Source organism: Triturus cristatus, chromosome 5_2 (assembly GCF_964204655.1).
Source record: "Triturus cristatus chromosome 5_2, aTriCri1.1, whole genome shotgun sequence".
In the NCBI taxonomy this organism is placed as follows: domain Eukaryota; kingdom Metazoa; phylum Chordata; class Amphibia; order Caudata; family Salamandridae; genus Triturus; species Triturus cristatus.
This window is the reverse complement of record NC_140588.1, coordinates 38,900,426-38,921,520: the sequence shown is the minus strand read 5'-3', so window position 1 is coordinate 38,921,520 and position 21,095 is coordinate 38,900,426. Positions and strand designations below refer to the sequence as shown.

Sequence of the window (21,095 nt, the reverse complement as noted above, 5' to 3'; positions counted from 1 at the left end):
CAGGATGACCCAGCTGAAGCAGCGTCCAACACAGCTGTTGTCTGGGGTAATGTAAGGAAACCCGCTCACGGCATAATGTAGAAAGTGACCAAGCCCTACTCCAAAAGTAGTTTGAGCTTTTTCGAACGTCACTAAGGCCTCACCCGGGTACAGGCCCCCCCATAGTAGTACATCTTCCGTTCCTCCACTGAGGCACTGACATCAGCCTACATATCTTTTGGAATGGTTGTAGCCATCGTATATCCAGGGCTCTGGAAAAGGGAGGCCGTTTTAGTATACTTTTAACTCCAACCCTTCCATGACTACCCATTGATTACTGTCGGGCAGTGAGTGGGGGTCATACATCCTCTCATTAATGTGACCGCCAACTGTTCCTCCTTCCAGATATCCTCCAACAATCTTTTCCCAATTGTCCTCAGGGTCAAACCATTGAGCAACATGGTATAGCTGTGCCGCTAAATAAAACAATTCTAGATCAGGGAGCCCCAGCCCCCCTCATTTTGATCTAGTTTAAGAATTTCCAATTTCACGCTTGTCCTTTTATCCGCTCAAATCAGAGAGATTAATAAGGAGTCTTGCTCTTTGAATAGCGAGCACAGAAGGACACTTAGGGTATTTTGTAAGTGATACAGGCACTGAGGGAGAAAGATCATTTTAGCAAGGGCTATTCAACTCGCCACGGAGAATGGAAGCTTTCTCCAAAACTCAACTGATTACCCCTGCACCCTTGACTAAACTACCTCCCTATCCGCAGGCCAGCTGCTCACACTGTAGGTCGAGAATGCGTTGGTGTCATCCGTCTCATGTCAAGCCAATTCCAGATTTCTGTAGAGTCCATAAAAATGTATGTCTTCCCATCATGGCCTACACGTAGTTTAGAAAGATACAGCAGCATGTATTTGAGTCTCATGACGAGCACTTTTGTTTCGCAGCATCGAATGACCTTCAGTGTTTCTGCACATGCTATGTATAACCCAGAAAAATTCTTATAACCTGATCTCCATATTTTAAATCGCCACCCTTGCTCGAATGCTGGAGTATTAAATCCCTAACCTTGTAGCTAAGGATACAAGCAATAATCGCATGTGGCTAAGCACATGGGGGAGACGTGGGTGCCAACGCACAATGTGCATGCTCCAAAACAAAGACCGAAGACATACCTACCGGTTTCAGTTAAGTTTGATCCAGGTATTGGTCCACTGATTTACCCTGCGTCTTTTCAAGGAAGCCCATGAATCTGAAGTTGTTGCGGCAGGATCTACCCTCCTCATTCTTCACCCTAGTATTAATTCTTTGGGAATGGTCAGAGGGGGAGTTCATCCTGTACTGCAGCTTCTTAACTGTTGTTTGTAGTGACTGCACTGATGTTTCTGTTGCCCTTGCACATTCACCCCCTTTGCAGAGGTCTGTACAAAGGAGGTTTACCTCTATTGTGACAGAATCTATTTTATGTTCCAATGCAAAGGTAAACAGCGTTTACAATGCTTTCATTACATCGAGCTACTATTACAAGGCAGTCGTTACAACAACCGCGTTGTCAGTACATGATGCATTTACATCGCAAGTCATTACAACGAATTGCACTAGGGAGCGCTGAGGTATTGGAAATGAATTCCAACACCTTCCCTACTGTTGTGTAAATTGGAGTAGGAATAGTAATTAATACTATTGCTAAGGCAAGCACGCCCCCTAGTGCAAGTTGTTGTAATGACTTGCGATTAACATGCATTGCATACTAACAACGCGGTCATTGTAACGACCACGTTGTAAAAGCACGTGATGTAATACATCGCGATGTAATGAGCCATATTCAATGCAAGCCGCGATTGTTTTTAGGGCATTCGGTATCTGTGTGCCCATTGCGTCGATGGGTTGTGTAACCCTCATCTCCCTCCACCTGTTTGCTCCTCGCCTCTTCAGCATACTGGTCCATTTTGTGTCTGCTGAACTGTCTGCAGCTTGCCCATGATTGTCACCATCTGCTTCCCCAGCAGTGATGGAGGAACAATGCCCAGAGCAGTAGTCCATGAATATCAGCTCTGAATCAGTGTTTTTAGTCCAGGCAGAATAAGTAAAGGGGAAAATGAGTAGCCCAACCCCAGACCTCAACCACACTCCATCCACCATTAACCTCTGCCCCTGCTTAACATCAGGGGCCACCTAATCCAGGGCGAGACCCAACCAGCGAAGCCAGGCAACACCCCCTCCCCGATCAGAAGCTCAGCACCACCTCCTGTCCCCAGAAAGCTGTCCCACACAAGTCCCAGGGGCTACCCACAAGGCAAGAGTCACAGGCCCCGTCCAGCCCCAGAGGATATCAGCACCAGGATTGGCCCTTCCCCTAAAATCCGGCCCCTCATCTGCAAACACGATTGCCTCTCTCATGAGGACAGCCTAACATCTGAGTTTCACAGCACTTTAATGTTCCTGTCCCAGCACGGCAACCAAGAGAACCCAGCCTCTACCACGGCCCATGGCCAGTTATCTTCAGTCCACTTGCCCCAATTGCTGCGACCGCGATTGCCACAGGCCGGGTCTGCACAGCACGCTTCGTCCATAGGACAGACAAGGCCCTGGGGGTTGTCACTCGGCAGTCTGCGCCCTTCTCCACAGCCAAAGTCCTCCACTCACCGCTCTCAGCCACAATCTTCAAACTGAATCACAACACTGCACCCATCCACACCTCAGGCATCCTCCGGCAGGTCGAACCAGGCCTAGGCTAGTGCCTCACTTGCGCCCACCATATTGCACCTGGGCCACCGCTCCAGTCGGCAGCTCCGGCCACTGCCGCAGCCTTCAAACAGCCTCTCCATCACAGCCTTCAGGTAGCACAGTGCAGCAAGCCCTCAGGGGCCAAATAACCCCCTAGTTTAAGCCCTGATGAGCCAGGATGTCTATTAGACAGTATCTTGAAATTGTCTTCCAAAGGAAGGTGTTCTAGAAATAAAGATCCAAAATTGGTCCGAGTCCTCTGTCCTTTTATGGCACCAAGAAGTAAATGGAGTAGCACCCGTTGCCCCTCTACTTCTTAAGGGACTCTCTTTATCCAGTAATGACTAAACTTCTTTGGCTAGGATGAAGGCATGTTCTGAAGAGGTCTGAGTGAAAATAGGAGAAATTGTAGTAGGGATGATATAAAGGAAATGGTGTAACTATGCCTGACAACCTGCAGGACCCACTGGTACAGAGGAAATCACACAGAAGTAGGCAGTTAAAAGCGTATTTTCACCCCCAACTGGCCTCCCACTGATTCTCATGAAGGAAGAATCAGAGTAGCTTGGCAGAGGTAGTAGCAGCGGAAAATAACTGGTTTTATTGAGGGTGTCCCTGTCATCTGCTGCAACAATGGCCCCTATAGCCTTGAAAGGGCTGAATGACCCGTTGCATGGGCTGTGATGGCTGTCTCTGGCAGTAAGCCAGATCAGGAAGTAACTCCTACAATTTCTGTTTTGCTGATGGAACTAGCAGGCCAGAAAGAGAAAGACAAAGGATCAAGCAGTGTCAAGGCTATCTTTAAATCTCTCCAAAACTAAATATGCCTTTTCATCAAATAGCCTGGGGACATATTATTGAGGGATGCCTGTACATCTCCCAGGAAGTCCAAGGCACGCATCCAGCCATGATGACAGATCAACAGTGCCCATTGGCCAACCTAAGTAGTCATTGATTAAATTGATTATCAGTCATCAGAGAGTCCAAGGACCTTGAAGCAGACAGTTCCAACTGAAACTAATCTAAGTTGAAGCTCTTCGTGGACCTGTTAGGATTGTAAGTGTGTAGAAGGCTGGTGTAGAGGGTTGTGCACTGGACATGTAGATGATGTCATGATCCCTCCAGCTGATGGAGCTGCGTCCTGTAGCTGAGAGAAGTCCTTGCATCAAGAGCATGGTAAGCAGGGAGAGTTGATCTAATGACCAGCTGACAGAGGTTGAGAATTTCAAGGCCGACAATAAATGATAGATTATGTCACAATTTAGGCTTGTCGAGCCAGTCTTTGAGGTCACCCAAGAAAAATAGATTCAGATAGTTACTTGTGATGTTCAAAAGACAAACCAAACCAGCATCTGGGAAAACAGTGTTGTGTGGGGGTGTTAGATTGGTTAGTAGGAAGGAGGACGTGAAAGTCATACTAGATGAACAACAAACTAGTAATGACTCATACTCCAATGTTATGTAATCTACGATGCAGTCAGTTGACATTGAGTTTTTGAATTTCAAACCTAGTCACACACTGTATTTCTTTCTTGTAATGTTTCAAAACAGGGCTAGATAGCCATTATGTATTGCTTTGTGTAATACATGAGAGGCATCATACTCCAGCCAAGTGGTAAGGAGGAAGCAGGATTTGGGGTCTTATAGTAGGTAACGGATGTGAATTCAATCCTACATAAGGATTCTTTTTCTGAATAGGATGAAGGAAATGTGGATACTGTACTGAGAGGAAGGCAACAGTGAATACAGAGGGCTCGATGTTTCCTCTTGGAGATGGAGCTGCGGGGATTGGGAAGAAAAATGTTTGGCAGTTCTAGGATATGAAATCTCGTATTGCTGGAAAACAGTTGACCTTTCCGGTGATTGCTCTTTTGATATGGCAATAGTTGGGTGTTTGGGTAGTTAATTGTTCCGGTCTGCCTGGCCACTGATGAAGTAAGCAAAAAGGGGGGACTGTTTAATCAGGCCACTGTTCTGGCAATTACTCTTGCCAGTATGATCGCAAAGGTTGAGAGTTTGACAATATCTCTTGTGAGAGAGGCGGCAGTGATGGTGAAAGTTAGATTATGTACGTATTGCATGGTGAGGTGGTGGTTACACAGTTATCTGAAGAAAAATGAGTGAATTATCTTGTGCCAATAGCTTTTCAGGCCAACATGTCAAAAGAGAAATGGGAAGATATAGTTTGAGGCTCATTTGAATGATTAGGTAGCAAGAGTTGATAGTGATATTCAAAAAGGTTAGGATGAATATGAGATGGGTGAATGGGGTGAATGATCTACATTATAAATTAGAGTAGAACTGCACCATCATATTTTTTTAAAGGTTGTTAGTGTAGCTGAAAAAACAATTCCATGGACCCACAATATAATATATACTGTTTCCAAGAACATCGGCCCTCGAGGGAATCCATGTAAATGGGTTTCATGAAAACATCATCTATGCTACCTGCCTTCAGAGGGGTTGGCCTTCGGGAGGGCTTACTGTTTGGATGTTGTGTAAGCTGAAATGCAGGTTTGAGCAAATTGGGGTAGCTAAATTGTTCTCTAATGTACATCATGTTAAAATCTGGCTTACGGGCTCTAAAAATGGTGTGGTTGACACTGTGAATGTTTATACTCCACTGGGTTGGTCACCAGAGGTTCAGGTGATTTAGGGGAATTTTGTTTCCTACATCGATAGTTGTAGGGTGAATGCGGCTACTTGCAAAATGACAGAAGAGACAAAGAGGGGAAGTAATTGCTATTGATCTGTGGAGATTTTAACACACAGCCATCCGATGCTATCATTAATAATGAGGTCCTAATGGAAAAACTGAAGTCTGGATATCCAAGAGTCAGTTATGAGCAATTTTAAATCCACCAAGAAGGGAGGTGCATTCTCTGAGAGCCTGATAAACTGCCCGCTGCATTTTATTAATGGCCCGCACTCCCTCAGATAGCCCTGCTTGGGCAACTTTTAACAATGGGAAACATTTGTCATTAATTGACGTTTATCATAATCAATACAGAGGGCTGGGAACATGTGCATTATTTGACTGTTGTCAGGAGAGTGACCATGACCCTGTGGCACTCTGTCTGAAATTGTGCCCGCGGTGGAGAGCCATTGCATATAATTCGAAGGAGAGGAGTTATAGGCATGTGAATGCCCCTTCCAATAGTAGAAAGAATAAGGTGGAGTAGTGAGAAATATTCACACGAACTCCCATTGATAGAGTGTCTAATGGCTAAGTATGGATCTGCAATTTTGAACTCCCCTTTAAATGACAATGGTGTAATCTTCGCAGTCTGCAATGGGTGGGCAAAGGAGCTGAAGGCCCTGTGGTCTAAGCCGATTGGTCCTAAACCTGCCATACTGTTTTGGTGGGAAGCGGAGTGCAAGGGTTAACTGGAATGACGAGGAATGCCTCAGAATAAAGGGAGTTGTTTCATCTGCCCTAGTACAACGACACCGTAGCCCACAAAGCCAATTGTTATTTCGAGAGGATAGCGGTGAATACATCCGCCTTCTGAGAACTAAGAAACGGCTGCACCATTTGACTCTTTGGGAGGAATTGAAGGAGGTCTTGCATGAAAACAATTCCAAAACATTCTCGGAACTGGTATCAGAGGTAGAGAAGGGGTCAGTAAACACTGTAGAAACCTACATTGGGCCATGTATCAGCCTTTTTAGTACCTTATAAAGTGCCAACCCCACTCTGTGCTAGCTAAAGAAAATGTCTGCTTTGGGCCATGTGTAATCGATATCCTGGTACCAGAGGTGGAGGTGGAGAGAGCCTTGATGAATATGAAGAAACACAAGGCTCCAGGCCCAGATTTGGTGCCTTTTGATATATATTGTGAGGAGCCTCCCCTTTGGGCAAGTATTCTCACCAAAGTGTTTAATTCAGCGCTTGCTGAGAAACACCGTACCCCCTTCATGGCGATCAGCTATTATTGTGCAGATCCATATGAAAAGTGATCGAAATAACCCATCTAATTACCGTCTCAGCTCCCTCTTGGATGGTGCAGGTAACATTTTAGGGAAAGTCCTGCTCGACCGCCTCCAGGGGTGGGTTGAAGCCCATAACATTATGACGGAAGTGCAAGCCAGTTTTAGGCCTCGTATAAGAACCATCAGGCTCTCCAATTATATATGATTTCTTACAAATTTACGGTGGTGAGGAAGTCATTGCTGTATTTAATATTTGTAGACCTGAAAGCAGCCTTTGATGTAGTTGCCAGTGAGAAGCTTTGGAGATCCCTGGTAGACTTAGGAGTTGATACCTCCCTAGTATTGGCCATAAGGGCTTTACACTCCAGTATCATGGCTAAAGTACAGTATAGTTTGGGTGGGGAGTGCACAGAACGCTTCTCGGTTGAAAAAGGTGTCCGGCAAGGGTGTATGCTGGCGCCCTTAGTTTTCAGCCTCTTTTTACACGATGTAGCAGACTATTTGATGGAAGAGCCTTTAGACATCCCCACTATAGCTGGGAAGAGTGAGCTAATATCGCGCGGGGGACGCGCTTACCTGGCCACTCTGCACCAGCACTTTAGGACTTCATCTCCCAGGCTGCAACGCGCAGGAGAGGGAGGAAGAATCAGCCGCCATCGCGCTTAAAAGTGCCCTTCTACAGCGCGGCGCGGGACGCACTTACCTGGCCACTCTGCACCAGCACTTTAGGACTTCATCTCCCAGGCTGCAACGCGCAGGAGAGGGAGGAGGAATCAGCCGCCATTGCGCTTCAAAGCGCCCTTCTACAGCGCGGCGTGGGACGCGCGCGAGCGAAGCCCGGGCCAAGGGCGGGCCCGTCCTTGCCCGTCTGTGACCGGAGGAGGCCGGGCCGGGCTATCCCCCTAACATCTGCAATGGGTAAGCGAAAACATCCCTGTAGCCAAGCACAGAGTGGGCTAAAAGCAAAAATGCCTCGCAAATCAGCCTCGATAATATCCTACTTAACCTCGGAGGTGGGGGCCCTGAATAAGGAAATCGCTAACGCGGAAAAAGAGTTGGGCCTGGGCACAAGAGTTGATCTAGAGGAACGGATTACTTGTCCTCCCCCCGTGACTGACATCCCCACTCTATTGGATCCCCTGGCTTTGCCTTCCACGTCAGTTGGACTGGTGTGTTCCCCAATGGGGGCCGCTGCCCCATCGGGGGTTCCGGCCTCTGCTCCTAACGATCTTCCGCTGACTTTGGAGGTATCAGCAAAAGGCTTGACGCTGGGCCCCAGAGGGAAAAGAGTTCCCGCAGAAAATCCTTTAAACGAGCGGGGAAACTAAATAAAAGCTATTCCACCCAAGTCAACATTGCGAGCGAGTCCGCCACTCAATCTGTACGGGATGTAGTTGAAGAGATGCTTACATCACGGTTGGAACTTGCTCTCACAAGCATTGCCAAAGACATCATTGACACTTTGAACACCTGTGTCGCAGGGATATTGGCAAAATGCAAACGTATTGATTCCTTTCTATCCGTACTTAAACCGTTTTTGCCTACCCCAGGTGCATCTAATGTGCCTAAACCCATTATATAACCTAGGTTGGGTCCCGGTATAGCTTCTGGGGACGGCCAATCTCTTCCCCCATTTTCAGGGGATGGGCTAGTCCCCGGCTCCTTGGGGAATCATGCGCTCCATCATGGCAATCTTGAGAGGTTGGATTATCATGCTTGTACTACTGGTCGCCTTAGGGACCCTTTAGTGAAAACTCAGCCTTTGGCCTCTAGCGGGCTCCCACTTGTTCAGGGGGGGCCTGCTGGACCAAAGAAGGAGGTTTTTAACCTCCCTCCAGAAGCTGGCCTATTGGTCGCAGTCCTGGTTGGGGTTCCACCACTTGGGATTGATGTTAACGAATCCACCCTGGATCTGATGGGAAAAGCTAAAAAATGGTGCGATCAGTATTGTTCGGGAAAGTTTGAGATTTCACCTAGTATCATCATGGCCAGGAGGGTGGAGTGGGCGGGAAATCACCCCAAGCAAGTGGCCGGTGACTGCATTGTCGTTAATTTTAGCAACAAACATGTTGTTGACAGATTGTTTTGGGATGCTTCGGCACTGGGGAATGGGGAAATTAGAGCCCTGCCTCTGGGTTTTTTCTATCCCCCAGTTAGCCGATCATTCTCGCTCGCCAATAATCACCCTGACCCTTACTTGAAGAGGCAAATCCAGGCCCTCCAACGCCAGACTGAATTTAAAACCCCAGAAGGTCGTCCAGTAATCACCAGTTCTGCTGGAACAGCTGCCCCGCACTTATCTGCCGGGTATCCTGGTCATGATCGTGGGAGTATAATTACATCAAACAGATTTTCCCCATTATCCCAGTTAGAGGAGATCGATTGACTACCATCAGAATCTGATTGCTCTCTGAACCTGTGTCTTAACTCAGTGCCTATAGTCTCGAATCCCCCCCATATTTGCAAGATCATTAGCTGGAATATTGCGGGTCTTAAATCTAAAAGGGATGACCCTAGATGGTTAGATCTTATAAAAAACCACGATCTTATTGCCCTCCAGGAAACGTGGGAATGGGAGGGTAACTTCTGGTTGGATGGATTTAAAACATTTCATTTACCCGCTCGTCCTTCCTCGGCGGGCAGAGCTAAGGGGAACTTGATATTTTTATCCTCCCTAAAGTTCAAAGGTTCAACAAAGTTGATTGAAGCAAGTTCGCATAACTGTTTGATAGTGGAATTAACCACACCCAACCTGCCCAAATTATTATTAATTAACTTTTATAATTCCAGGGAATGTCTATCCAGGAACGAACATTTACACTTTTTAAAAAACTTTGTGGAAACTTATAGGGCGAAGCAACTCACTTTTTTTCAAATCATACTTATGGGTGACTTTAACATTCATCCCTGCGCTCAGAATTGTTGTGTTGACGATGATATGGGCCCTGAATATTCGCTGCCACCGCACTTTGAGCACTCGCAACAGGGGGAGGCCCTGGAGGATCTCCTTGCGGGATCTGACCTTTTTGAACCTGGTTTTAACGATCCATCTGACCGGGTCATGACATTTAAGGCCAAGGGACGGGATACGATCATTGATTATATATTTTTGTCTCCCTCCATGTTATCTAGTGTAGTGTTTTACAATGCTATCCCGTCCGCTTTTAGCGATTATAACCCAGTAACTCAGGAGCTATATATAGAAACGGGTTTTCTGACTCCCCTGGGTAAGATCTCAGTAACTAATCGGTTGGTAACCTCAGATCAGGGGAGAAGGCTTAAATGGTCAAAGGTAATTCCAGATTCCTTTTTTCTTAATCTCTGCCTGAAGGCTGAACCTGATATTGCTATATGCACAGATTACACTTCACCGAAAGCTGAGATCATTTCAGCATTTGAAGGGATTTGTGGGCAGGTCGCTATGGATCTGACCGTTCCTTCGAAATTAAAACCTAAAATTGGCGAAAGGTGGTTTGACGTAAATTGCTCCAGGGCCCACCAAACCTTAATGCTAGCACTGAAAAAAACTCCAAGAGACAGCAAGCAGATAGCTATCCTTAGGAAGCATTATAAGTCTACATTACATATCCGTAAAAGCAAAATCAAATTTTAGGCCTGGAACGCATTAATGACGGTAGAAGTCCTTAAGGATAGTTCGACATTTTGGGCCATTGTCAACACCCCCTTTTTCACGGGTCTAGGGAACAATAGCTTAGACACTAATATCCCAGAACAACAGTGGTTAGAGCACTTTGAGTCCATTTATGGCTCAAGTGAGACCCAGGATCTGTCCCCTTCTTTAGATAAACATGGGGAACTTTCCACCTTGGTCTTTAATGTGGGAGATGTCGAAAAGGCTATATCGGAGACCCCCACCAACAAGGCCCCGGGTCCTGATTGCGTTCCCGCTGACATGTACAAAGGTGAACCTAAATTTTGGGCCAAAATCTTAACAAATGTTTTTAATGCTTCAGTTGCTCAGGGGTTCCCAGAATCTTGGTCACGGTCCACCATTATACCAGTTTTTAAAAAAGGCCAGAGAGGGGACCCACGTTGCTATAGGCCCATATCTCTGATTGATTCTGCCGTAAAGATTTTGGGCAAAGTGATCTTGGCTAAACTCACAGACTGGGTCAATGACAACGGGGTGTTATCCAATCTCCAATATGGTTTTAGGTCAGGTAGAGGCACCATGGACCAGTGCCTCAACCTACATTTACTGGCTGGCAAATATACGATAGCTAAAAAAGGTTCCCTGCTAATGGCCTTTATGGACCTCAGCTCTGCATTCGATCTGGTCAACAGGTCGAAGCTGTGGTCCATTTTACTTGACATCAGTATTGATCCGTGTCTGGTTCACTTTTTAGCAGATTTACATCTGGATCTTTCAGCTGTAGTTAGAGTCACTCAGGATGGCAAATGTTCCAGACCTTTTAAATCGGATAGAGGAGTCCGACAGGGGTGTATCATGGCGCCCCTACTTTTTACTCTTTATATTAACGCCCTAGATAAATCCCTGGACAAGGCCAGTTTGGACGTTCCTCGTATGGGAAACAAGTCTGTCCCGGTCCTCCTCTATGCGGACGACGCTGTGTTATTATCACGGACCGCTATAGGGCTTCAGAGACTGTTGGATGCATTTGGGGCCCATATGAAATCTTTGGATCTGGTGGTGAATATGTCCAAATCACACGTCATGATAATGGGTCAAAGACCCAGAAAAGCCAGAACCTTTCTTTGCAATGGAGTAGAGGTCTCCAAATTGTCCTCTTTTACGTATTTGGGGGTCTTGTTCGATGAAAAATGCTCCTGGGTCCCTCAATTTAAAGGTAAGAGAAACGCAGTAGTTAGGTCAACTTCAGTACTACTGGGGTTCTTCTAAGCGGCTGGGAGCCAGACCCTTCGATGCCATCCTCGCTATCTACCGCTCTAAATGTTTGGCCATTGCCACATATGGTGCTGCTATCTGGGGCTACAAACTTGCGATAGGGGTGCAGTTGGCGGAAAACAATTTTTTACGTACACTTTTGTCTGTGCCCCAATCATCCCCTACATTCTCTATCCATCAGGAACTAGGGTTGGGGTATGTGACTGACCAACTGAGATTGGCCCCATTAGTCTGCTGGATCAAAACATGGCTAAACTCGGAGTTGACTTTGAACCACGAGATCTTGCGGGATTGTGCTGCTCTGGATAATGCTAGTAGTATCCCATGGCTGTCTTATGTTAAGTCTATGTTTGTTAAACTAAGGCGTCCCGAAATCTACAATACCCCAGCAGGGATTAAAAAAGAAGATGTAAACTGGGTGAAAACACATTTTTTAACCTCAGTAATGTTGGATCGGGAGCAATTAGAGTTACAAAAACCTATGGTTAAGGCCCATTATTTAACCATTTCCTCCCCATCGATTGAGCCCTATTTAAGTATTGTGACCAAACCCTACCATCGCTGGCTCCTGACCAGATTTCGTTTTAATCTAATTCACCCTTTGTTGGGTAATCATTCTGGTTGGTGTAAAATAGAGGAGATGGGCCCGTGCCAGTGTGACAACTTTTCAACACAGGACAACTTGCACCTTATCATGTTTTGTGACTCTTATAATGATTTACGGAGGAGGTTTCTAGCCCCTCTTCTGAGGGAAAAGGGCTTTATTCAGGTCAGACCAGCCCTATTACACCTTCAATTGCTGGATGATGTTAGGACCATTTTTTGTGTGGCCAGTTTTCTTGTTGCTGCTGTCCGCCGCAGAAAAAGAACATTGCCCATGGTTAATTTTGATTGAATTTTAACTGGTTTGGTATTTTAACTAGGATTGTGATATCCTGTTGAAGATTGGATCTTTTATGACATTTTAATCTTCTATTTCCCAATTGTTTTTAGGATATTATATATCTTTTTATACATGCGTATTTATGCATTGTACTTTTATGATTTTAATTAATCGAATAAAGTGTCTTTGTCTGTCTGTCTGTCACTATACACGGATGATGCAGTATTGATGGCATGAACAGAAAACACTGCCCATAGGCTAGTAAAGCTTTTTGTGGAATATTGCAACAAGAAGTCATTCACCAGTAATGGAAGCGAAACAAAGAGTATGGTACTGAAGCCCTCTCCAAGTTTTAAGCAGAAGTCTTTGGTTGAAGGCGTACCCTTGGAAACAGTCAAACAGTTTGATTACTTGAGAATACGATTTTCAGGAAATTTCCACTGGGGCAGGCAAAACAAAAGGCTACTTTAGTTCTGAGACAAATGGCAGGAGCAGCTTTAAAGTTTAGGCTTAAGGCCGGTGCCACAAGGATTAGTGTCATTCTGTAAATATATAAGCAAAAGGCAGCAGCAGCCAGACTGTACAGAGCAGCGTTATGGGGGTATGTGAACGTCTGATCACACTAGTTGCCGAGAATAATTTTTTAAGAACTATGCTGGGGCTTGGACCAAGCCCCCCTCTAGAGGTGCTCTACACGGAGCTACATTTTACCACAATATTATCAATTATAGCCCTCAGGCCAATCCTCCACTGGGTTAGATTGGTAAGAATTCCAAAGGCTGCAGTTTACCTGGAAACCCTAGTAGAATTTACAGCCAGTTGCACTTGCCGGGGCCAAACATGGACGTCCATGTAAAGAAAATTTTAAATGAGCTACAGATGATGTCCTTGTGGGAAGTCCTCAGTAGAGTCAGGCAAGATACTGCACATCTGATTAAAGAACGGTATCATGAAGATATGCAGATATAAAAAAGCCAGGTTTTATCACAAACAATTATTTCAGCAACACCTATGGCCTCCTTGCTCTGAATACGTGGATGTGTTGTATCCCGAATTGAAGCGAACATTGTACATAAAATTCCGGCTTGGTATCTTAAAGACCAGGGATTATATCATACAAATACATTATGCTCACTGTTCGCCTTGACCACTGTGATTGTAGCTTTGGAAGGACTGACAACCTAACCCACTTTATTCTGTTTGGTGAGAAATATGATGCCGCACCATGGTGATGGCTCCTCCCCCTTTTTAAACCTTTCGGGACTTTATGTGTTAAACAGCCATGGCTCTGTTCACTAAACCAGACGATGTATATGTGGTCAATTCTGTAGCGTCATATCTATGGGCTGTGTGGCCTCGCCTGAGACAGTTGCCTACCACGTTAGCTATCACCTGAACCAGATAGCCTTTGTGGATTTGCACATATTCCATGATGTAACACGCTGCTAGCTCCTGCTTAAATTGCATGGTTCCCCAACACCCCCCTGCATTGCACTTTTTCATACTAGGTGTGTTGATAGATTGCTTATACCTGGAAAGAATACAGCTGAAAAAGATTTAAAGCTATTTAATTGATAGTGATGTCTATGTTTTTTAGGCTGCAATCCTCTGATGAAAATGCTTATACCTGGAAAGAATACAGCTGAAAAAGATTTAAAGCTATTTAATTGATAGTGATGTCTATGTTTTTTAGGCTGCAATCCTCTGATGAAAATGTGTACTATTAGTGTCTCAATGCACTTGCACTTTTATATATCTGATGAATTTGCTGACTGATTTTTCCTCCGAATGGAATGCAGCGTTTAAACACTATTTCATCGTTTAGTGGATTGCTCTGTATATGTTTTTATCTGATGTAGGTTTGGTATAGCCAGTGTTCTTAAATGTAGTTTTAAATTATTCTAAGGCTGACAACTGAAACAGTAGATATATACATTGTAAATTCCAAGGAGCTACAGATTAATAAATCACATCACCTATTAATTTTATAAAAATGTATTTTAACTTGAATATCAGATAATTCAATCTAGCGAAATAAACTAAAGATTTTCAATCACAATTTAAGGGATACTATGCTCAGTTCAGTTCTTGGGAGGGGGGACATTGTAGGTGAATCATTTAAAACAAAGAATAAAAGGAAATTACGTCACCACTTGCAAAGAAATAATTAGACTGAAGGTTTCAGATGCTCCAATGTACCCTTTCCTTTACTAAATAATAGAAAATATGATTACCAAAATAAACCATCACATTTGCCATTAATTAGCAGGACTTGAGGGTCAACAGAATGAAGTCTACAGAAATTGAACATTATTCAAGTGATAAGAGGAAAAGAAGTGGTATAAAACACATTGGATTACCTACTATCTATTACTATAAAGGCCCATTGATTACTTATATTACAGGGAATGTGTTTGAAAACAAAACTGAGGATGGTTTAATGAAGACCTGTACTCCTCTAGTTCTGGAAATAGCTAACTATGCTGTAGATAAAGAGTTGACCCGTTGCAAAACTGTACATCAGAAGGGCAAGGTTTTCCTTTTGAACTTTTTCAAAATCATTCATCTTGGCTGGTATGTGAATATTCCTCTATACAAAAAGATAAAATGTTTTAAGTTTATTTACGCATGAGACATATTCTTTATTTCTTAAAACTAATATGACCAAATTATCGGCCGCATTTATATTTTGGAAGGAACTGAAAATCCTAAATTTTCTGGTAGAACCTCTAAATTATGAGTAAGATTCAATGGCTGAATGCTATCCACAGTAGCTATAATATTGTGGGAGAAATGAATTCAGTGGATTTTACTCAGTATTTCGAGTTTACTCCAGAAATTGAAGGATTTTCAGTTCATCCAAATTCTGTATGAGGCCCTAATAACTAATGCACATGCTTGTCCAGCTGCTTGATGGGAAACGCCTAAATTAAGCTGACTGTCCATAAAAAGATATAAAATAAATCTTTGCCTTTCCCCATAGCACGATAAGCCAATTTTGAAAAACATGTAATTTCACCAAACAAACATATCACTTCTTAAAAGAGTAATGAAAGTCTCCACCAACCCACCCCAGTCCAGATAAAGAGGGGAAAACACAACCCAAGTAAAATGTAATTTTTCTTATTTAAAGCGTGTTCTCAAACACTCTCCCTCTCTCTCTCTCTCTCTATAGACATACTAAAGAAGGCCCCTTCACCGATGGAGATCAATCTTTCAGAGATACTGAATAGTCATATTTATCAAAGATTTATACACTAAATTGTTCAATGTATGCTCCTACATGGAAGTTGTATCCTTAAGTATCAGATGTTTAAAAAGGCACAGCTCCTTTTTCAGTAAATAAATTAGAACTCAACTACCGGTTTTACTCAAGATTACCGCTTGCGATGTTTCTTGAAAATGGAAACCTACCTCAACAAGTTGTTCTTTCTGTTCTGCTAGCTTGAATGTATATTCTGCCACAGCCTCCAGGTTTCCTTCAGCTCCAGCAATTTTTAATGCCTTTAGAATCATGTGGTCTGCGTGATTTTTTAGCTGATCTGCCGCCAATACTGTTGCGGCATTATGAAGCTAGAAAGAAAGTAAGACAGAATACTGTAAATGAAAGAATACAATCCATTGTTTCTATCATACTGATGTACTGAAATAAAATAAGATGAGTGAACACATTTATGGAGCAAATGCAGTAAACATGTGTCTTCAGTGTTACGCATCTTGAATGCTCTCCTAGATCTACTTCAACCAACAGAGGTTCAGATAAGGGAATACATTATTCCTGAGAACCAAAAGTCTAGACTTTAGGCTGCTGCAACAACAACAAAACTGTTTACTTTTCATTCTAGTCACCAAACACAACTAGGTACAACTGACAGAGATAGTCCTCTGAGAAGAAAATAAGATGCTATGGTATGAAGGAGACATTGTGTAGCATTCTCAAAGTTTCATGTTAGAGAGTTAAGCATAACAATATTTCTTTTTACTTTTGAACATATAGTAATTAGAATGTTCTTGCCTTGAACTAACATTCCACGCCACATCACTTATAGTAGAAGAATACTGCATCACTTCGTCAAAATTCCAAAAGCTTTAAACAAACAGTTCATGGGTTCATTTACATTAATGAAGGTTCATTGTCAATATGCCAAGATAATATTGTCAATTGTTTGACTCACCCTCAATATCCCCTTCACTATCAATCAGACAACTCTCCAGTATACCATTTTTCCAGAATGCCTCTCCTCTAGATCAGCGTTTGAGTAAACTCTGTTTACATCGATATCAGAGCAAACCAGTGTCAAGCCAATGATATAGCTTGATCTATGGCTTTCCCTAACTAGCCCCTTCTTTTCTTTTTAATATTCAATCCAAACACACACGTAGCTGTTGTAAATGCAACCTGTAGTATAGTCAACAATTTGCTCACATATCTTCCAAAATCAATGGGTCGCTGGACAGTAGAATGTAAAGGTAGGTCAAATCACCAGTAAATACAATACTCCAACCGTGAGCTATTAAGTTTCTTTAGTTCAGATTGGGTGCTCAAGATAACTATTCAAAATATATTGGTTTATATTTTAGCACAACAAATCACAGTTTGGGTTAATTCATAACATCTTCCGCAGTCGAAGTCTGTAGGAAAAGAACCAAGATCCAAGTTCCTTATCTCTCTGCTGCAGTAGTACACAAATTGTGTAATGGAAGTTAATTTTCTGAATTAGATATTTTAACTAAGACACCCCACTAGCACACAAAAAGAGGGTTGTCTGGTGCTGGCCAGGAAGAATATAACAATTTAGTTACCTCGTTAGAGTGGAAACAATGAGGGGCTTGGCCGCAAAGGTGGAAGAAAAAAAGTATATCTTTAAACTGCATCACACATAAAGGAGAGCTTATCTTGCATTTTAACCAAATTTTAAGAACGGTGGCAGTCCGCGGTAGCATTGGGTCCACAATACTTTTATTTAAGAAAAGCAATGTGCAGATTCAGCACCCCCTCTATCCAATTCTCGATTTGCTCAGATAGATTCTGTTGCAGGGAGATGGGATTTTCACAGTGCCTATCATTGGTGCAAATAAGTATAAACTGCACTCGAGCGGATGGACCTCTAGTCTCAGACTGACGCATGACTCAAAAACTCAACAATACATCAATGACACTAAATTGAATGAATCCCCACAATGGTGACAGAGAGAAGTAGATTTGCAAATTGTGAAGGTTTATTAATTGATTAATAAAGTTACAATATCAACTCATTTAATGTTGTCAAAATCAGTAGTCAAAGAATGACTATATTAGTTAGTACAATTCAAATCAATTCAAAATAGCAAATACAAACCACAAAGTGCTTAAAGTTGTTCTGAAGCAAATAAGGCAGTCAAAGATTCCTATAAAGGGAAGTTCCCATATTGGCTAAGCTAGAGGAAATTGGGAAATTGATAAAAGAAGTCATACAGGAGGTGTTAACAAGAAACGCCTCTAAAGGGCAACATCAAATGAAGATTCAGTCTGGTAAGCGAGAATGGGTTTGCCCAGAAGTCTAACTCTTTTGGGCAGAAGCAAAGAAGTGTCTCCTCTGAGGAGAGTGGAAATGGCATCTGAGTCTAATTAACTCAGCAATGCATAATTAAAAGCACAGATCTAAAATGAACTTTAACCCTCCAAGGTTCCCATGAAGAGAACCAATCAGGATCTAACACTCTTCGATAAGCCAGGTTCAGCCTTATTCCCAGCCATCACACAATTAAATTATCTGCTGCATGACCTTCGAGAGATAACTCGTTTTAGGATAATACATTGTGGTCATCGTGTTCTGTGTGCAGACGCAGTGGTTCATTATTTAGCTCTACATGGAACACATACAGATACATATTCACATAGGGATGCAGGAAATCAGGAGATGCAGCGTCTGTGAGCCCTTATAGTTAGTCCAGGTTCCAGTTGCTGTTCCTCGGGAGGGTGCACAGGGACAGCAGGGCTGGCGGCCATCTGCAGGCACCCAGAAGGAAAAGCCTCAGGGGCTTCTTTCCCCATTGCATGGTCTTCATTACGATCCTCGCTGTGTCACCCTGGACGTTGGTCTGGACTCTCATCAGCTGTGCAGGATCATGGGGTCGTTTCCTTCCGTTCCAAATAGGCGGTGACTGGATGGGGACCTTTTCTGGGGATTTACACCAATGGCGATCCCGGCAGGAGCCCCTTAATGGTCGGCCATATTTTCAAATTAGTAATTTTAATACTATATATTGGAACACCCCTGAGGCATTAGATGCCGCCTGGTTTGGCTTAAAACCTGCAGTTTGAACAATACATAGAAAATGAACACGGTAACTACACAGCTTAATTTGAGACAGTAGTTGCAAGTAGGGCCAATCAAAACTCATTGTTGGGGACAGGCACTTATTTTCCCTAGTCAGACTACAGCCCAAAGCAAGCGAGATAAAAGTACACAAGGGGAAAAGTAGGAGGAAGAGTTAGACAGAAAACAGTGTCTAAGGCAAAAGAGGGGAAGAAAAAGACACAAATGCATCCAGCAGCCCACCCTAACACAATGCAGACTGTTAAAGGGCTATTATTATAAAATGCTGTGCAGTGGATAAAGGTATGTTTCAGTCTAATGACAACAGAATCTGCTGATCCTTAGAGACGTAGGAAAAGAGGTCAGTGTTCCAGTAACCCAAAATATACTGTCTGGACCAAACCTAAAATTCAAGACGTTATCTTGAATTCATGGCTCCTAATCCAATAGAAGTATTGAGGGAGACCTTGTACAGTTTAAGTAGAACAATACTGTCCACAGAGTGAAAATTCATTACATAAAGACCTCACTTATAGTAGCTTTTGTGCATGTTTTAATGAAATATTCCGGTGATACTTACCAACACTATGGTCTTCAACAGACATACCAAAATCCTTGGCACTAGGACAAAAACTACAAAAAGAAGCATAACGTCAGCTTCCAACTAACATTTGGTTTTTCAGAACATTGTATAGTGAGATTGAAATATGCTCTGGGTTGTGAGGCAAACTGAGAACCTAAGAGCACCAAAGCACTTGCCCAGCATGCCATCACACCTATCTCCAGGTGCAGTATACATTATACTGTATAGAGGGTATAGTCATGGGTTTCTAACAAATTAGTATCCAGGGCACTGTCAATGCTGTATGCCAAGAATTCTGCTCCACACAGGACCATAGGCATAGTATTTTCCATGGTAAACCTTAATAGCCATACTTGAGGAACAGCAAAATACCTGTGTTTAGCTGAATACAAATTAGCTGTGTGCGTATGCTTACTTAAATACACCCATCCTGTGAAATTAATTCCCAGGTATTCATAGGTCTTGACCCAATATTTTTGTTAGAAATGCCTACAAAATGAATCTATGTCCCTCAGTACATATTTGAGAATTAAGATATACTGGACCAATGCAACATATCTACAGGACCCTAAGATAACCAAACTCTATATTTTATATAGAGAGTAGATCGCTTAGCGTTTTGAGATGCCTAGCTGCAGAAAACCTACCTTGTGATCCTATAAATAGGTGTAAAGTATGCCATGCACAATGTATGAAAATGAAATTCCTATTAGAAGAATGTTTTATCATTTCGTGCAATTTATATTATTGTTACCCTTTTGCTAATATTTCATAATGCCTGATAAAATCTGAATTTCCACTTGTGCCTAGGAGATAATATAACTTATGGTTACAATTAAAGATTTGTCTAAAGCTACCCAACGGCTGAGGTGTCTCCTTTTAGGTTTTTGAACATGTCATGGACAAACTATGCCATGGTTTGTGTTTGAGGATGGTCACAGAATTTACAGAGATTTTAGGTCTTTCCATATTAATCAGCAGCCTTCAAGATCATCGATTACCACTGGGCGTAGCCAGGCATACTGACCGGCCAACAGCAGTGAAACATGCCTCTGCAGACAGCCTTTGCTCAACATTCACTTACATTCTCCAGGATTACATTTTCAGGCAGGCACTACTGATATGGTACAAAAAAAAGACAACTGCTTTGCTCTTGAAAATAGAAGCAAGTGTTGGGACAACCAATAGGTCTGGTCTGAATGTGCCAACGCCTTCAGACAGCATTTCTTTAAGTCTCTGTTGGCATGCCTCCTTTTGCATGTGTAAGGACATTAAAGCGAGACCTATTGGCTTTGGAGATGTTTGTTTTATCTTCCTGGATCATATGTTGTAAATTAAGAGCAGTAGCTAGCCCTGTTCCACCATCCACATTACAACTTGATGTCTGTCCAACATAAAAAGAGCAAATAAGTGATTCCAAATGCACTCTTATTACCAACAAACATTGGCAATGCAAAAAGGTCTAGCTTTAGAGGAATGTTGTATGGTAATGTGAAACATTACAAGTAAATAGCATGTGAATGGATATGTATTTGTGTGGAAGAGCTGTAGAAGAATATTGGTGTAAGTTAAAGTTGCACTTTCAAGCCAGACCTAAATATCCATGCAGGTTAATGACTGCCCTCCCCCATTGGTGCTGCTGCCAGAGAAAAACAACATAACTTGTCTAGTTATCGAACACATTTTAATAGCACGTGTGGGCCCCTAAACGTTCAAGCTCACGCAGCTGGATAAATAAGCAAAACCAGCATTGGCAATTCCAATAGGTCTAGCTTTAAAGGAATGATGTATTGAAGT

The 21,095-nt window shown here is 43.0% G+C and overlaps 1 protein-coding gene across 1 annotated transcript in view; it reads right to left on the bottom strand.

Annotated features, from left to right (window-relative positions):
• Positions 1-21,095, bottom strand: part of CTNNAL1 (catenin alpha like 1) — an 862,216-nt gene that overhangs the window by 182,322 nt on the left and 658,799 nt on the right. The window contains exon 9 of the mRNA XM_085606809.1: positions 15,831-15,989. Within this exon, the coding sequence (XP_085462935.1) occupies positions 15,831-15,989 (159 nt within the window). The remainder of the gene's footprint in view (positions 1-15,830; positions 15,990-21,095) is intronic.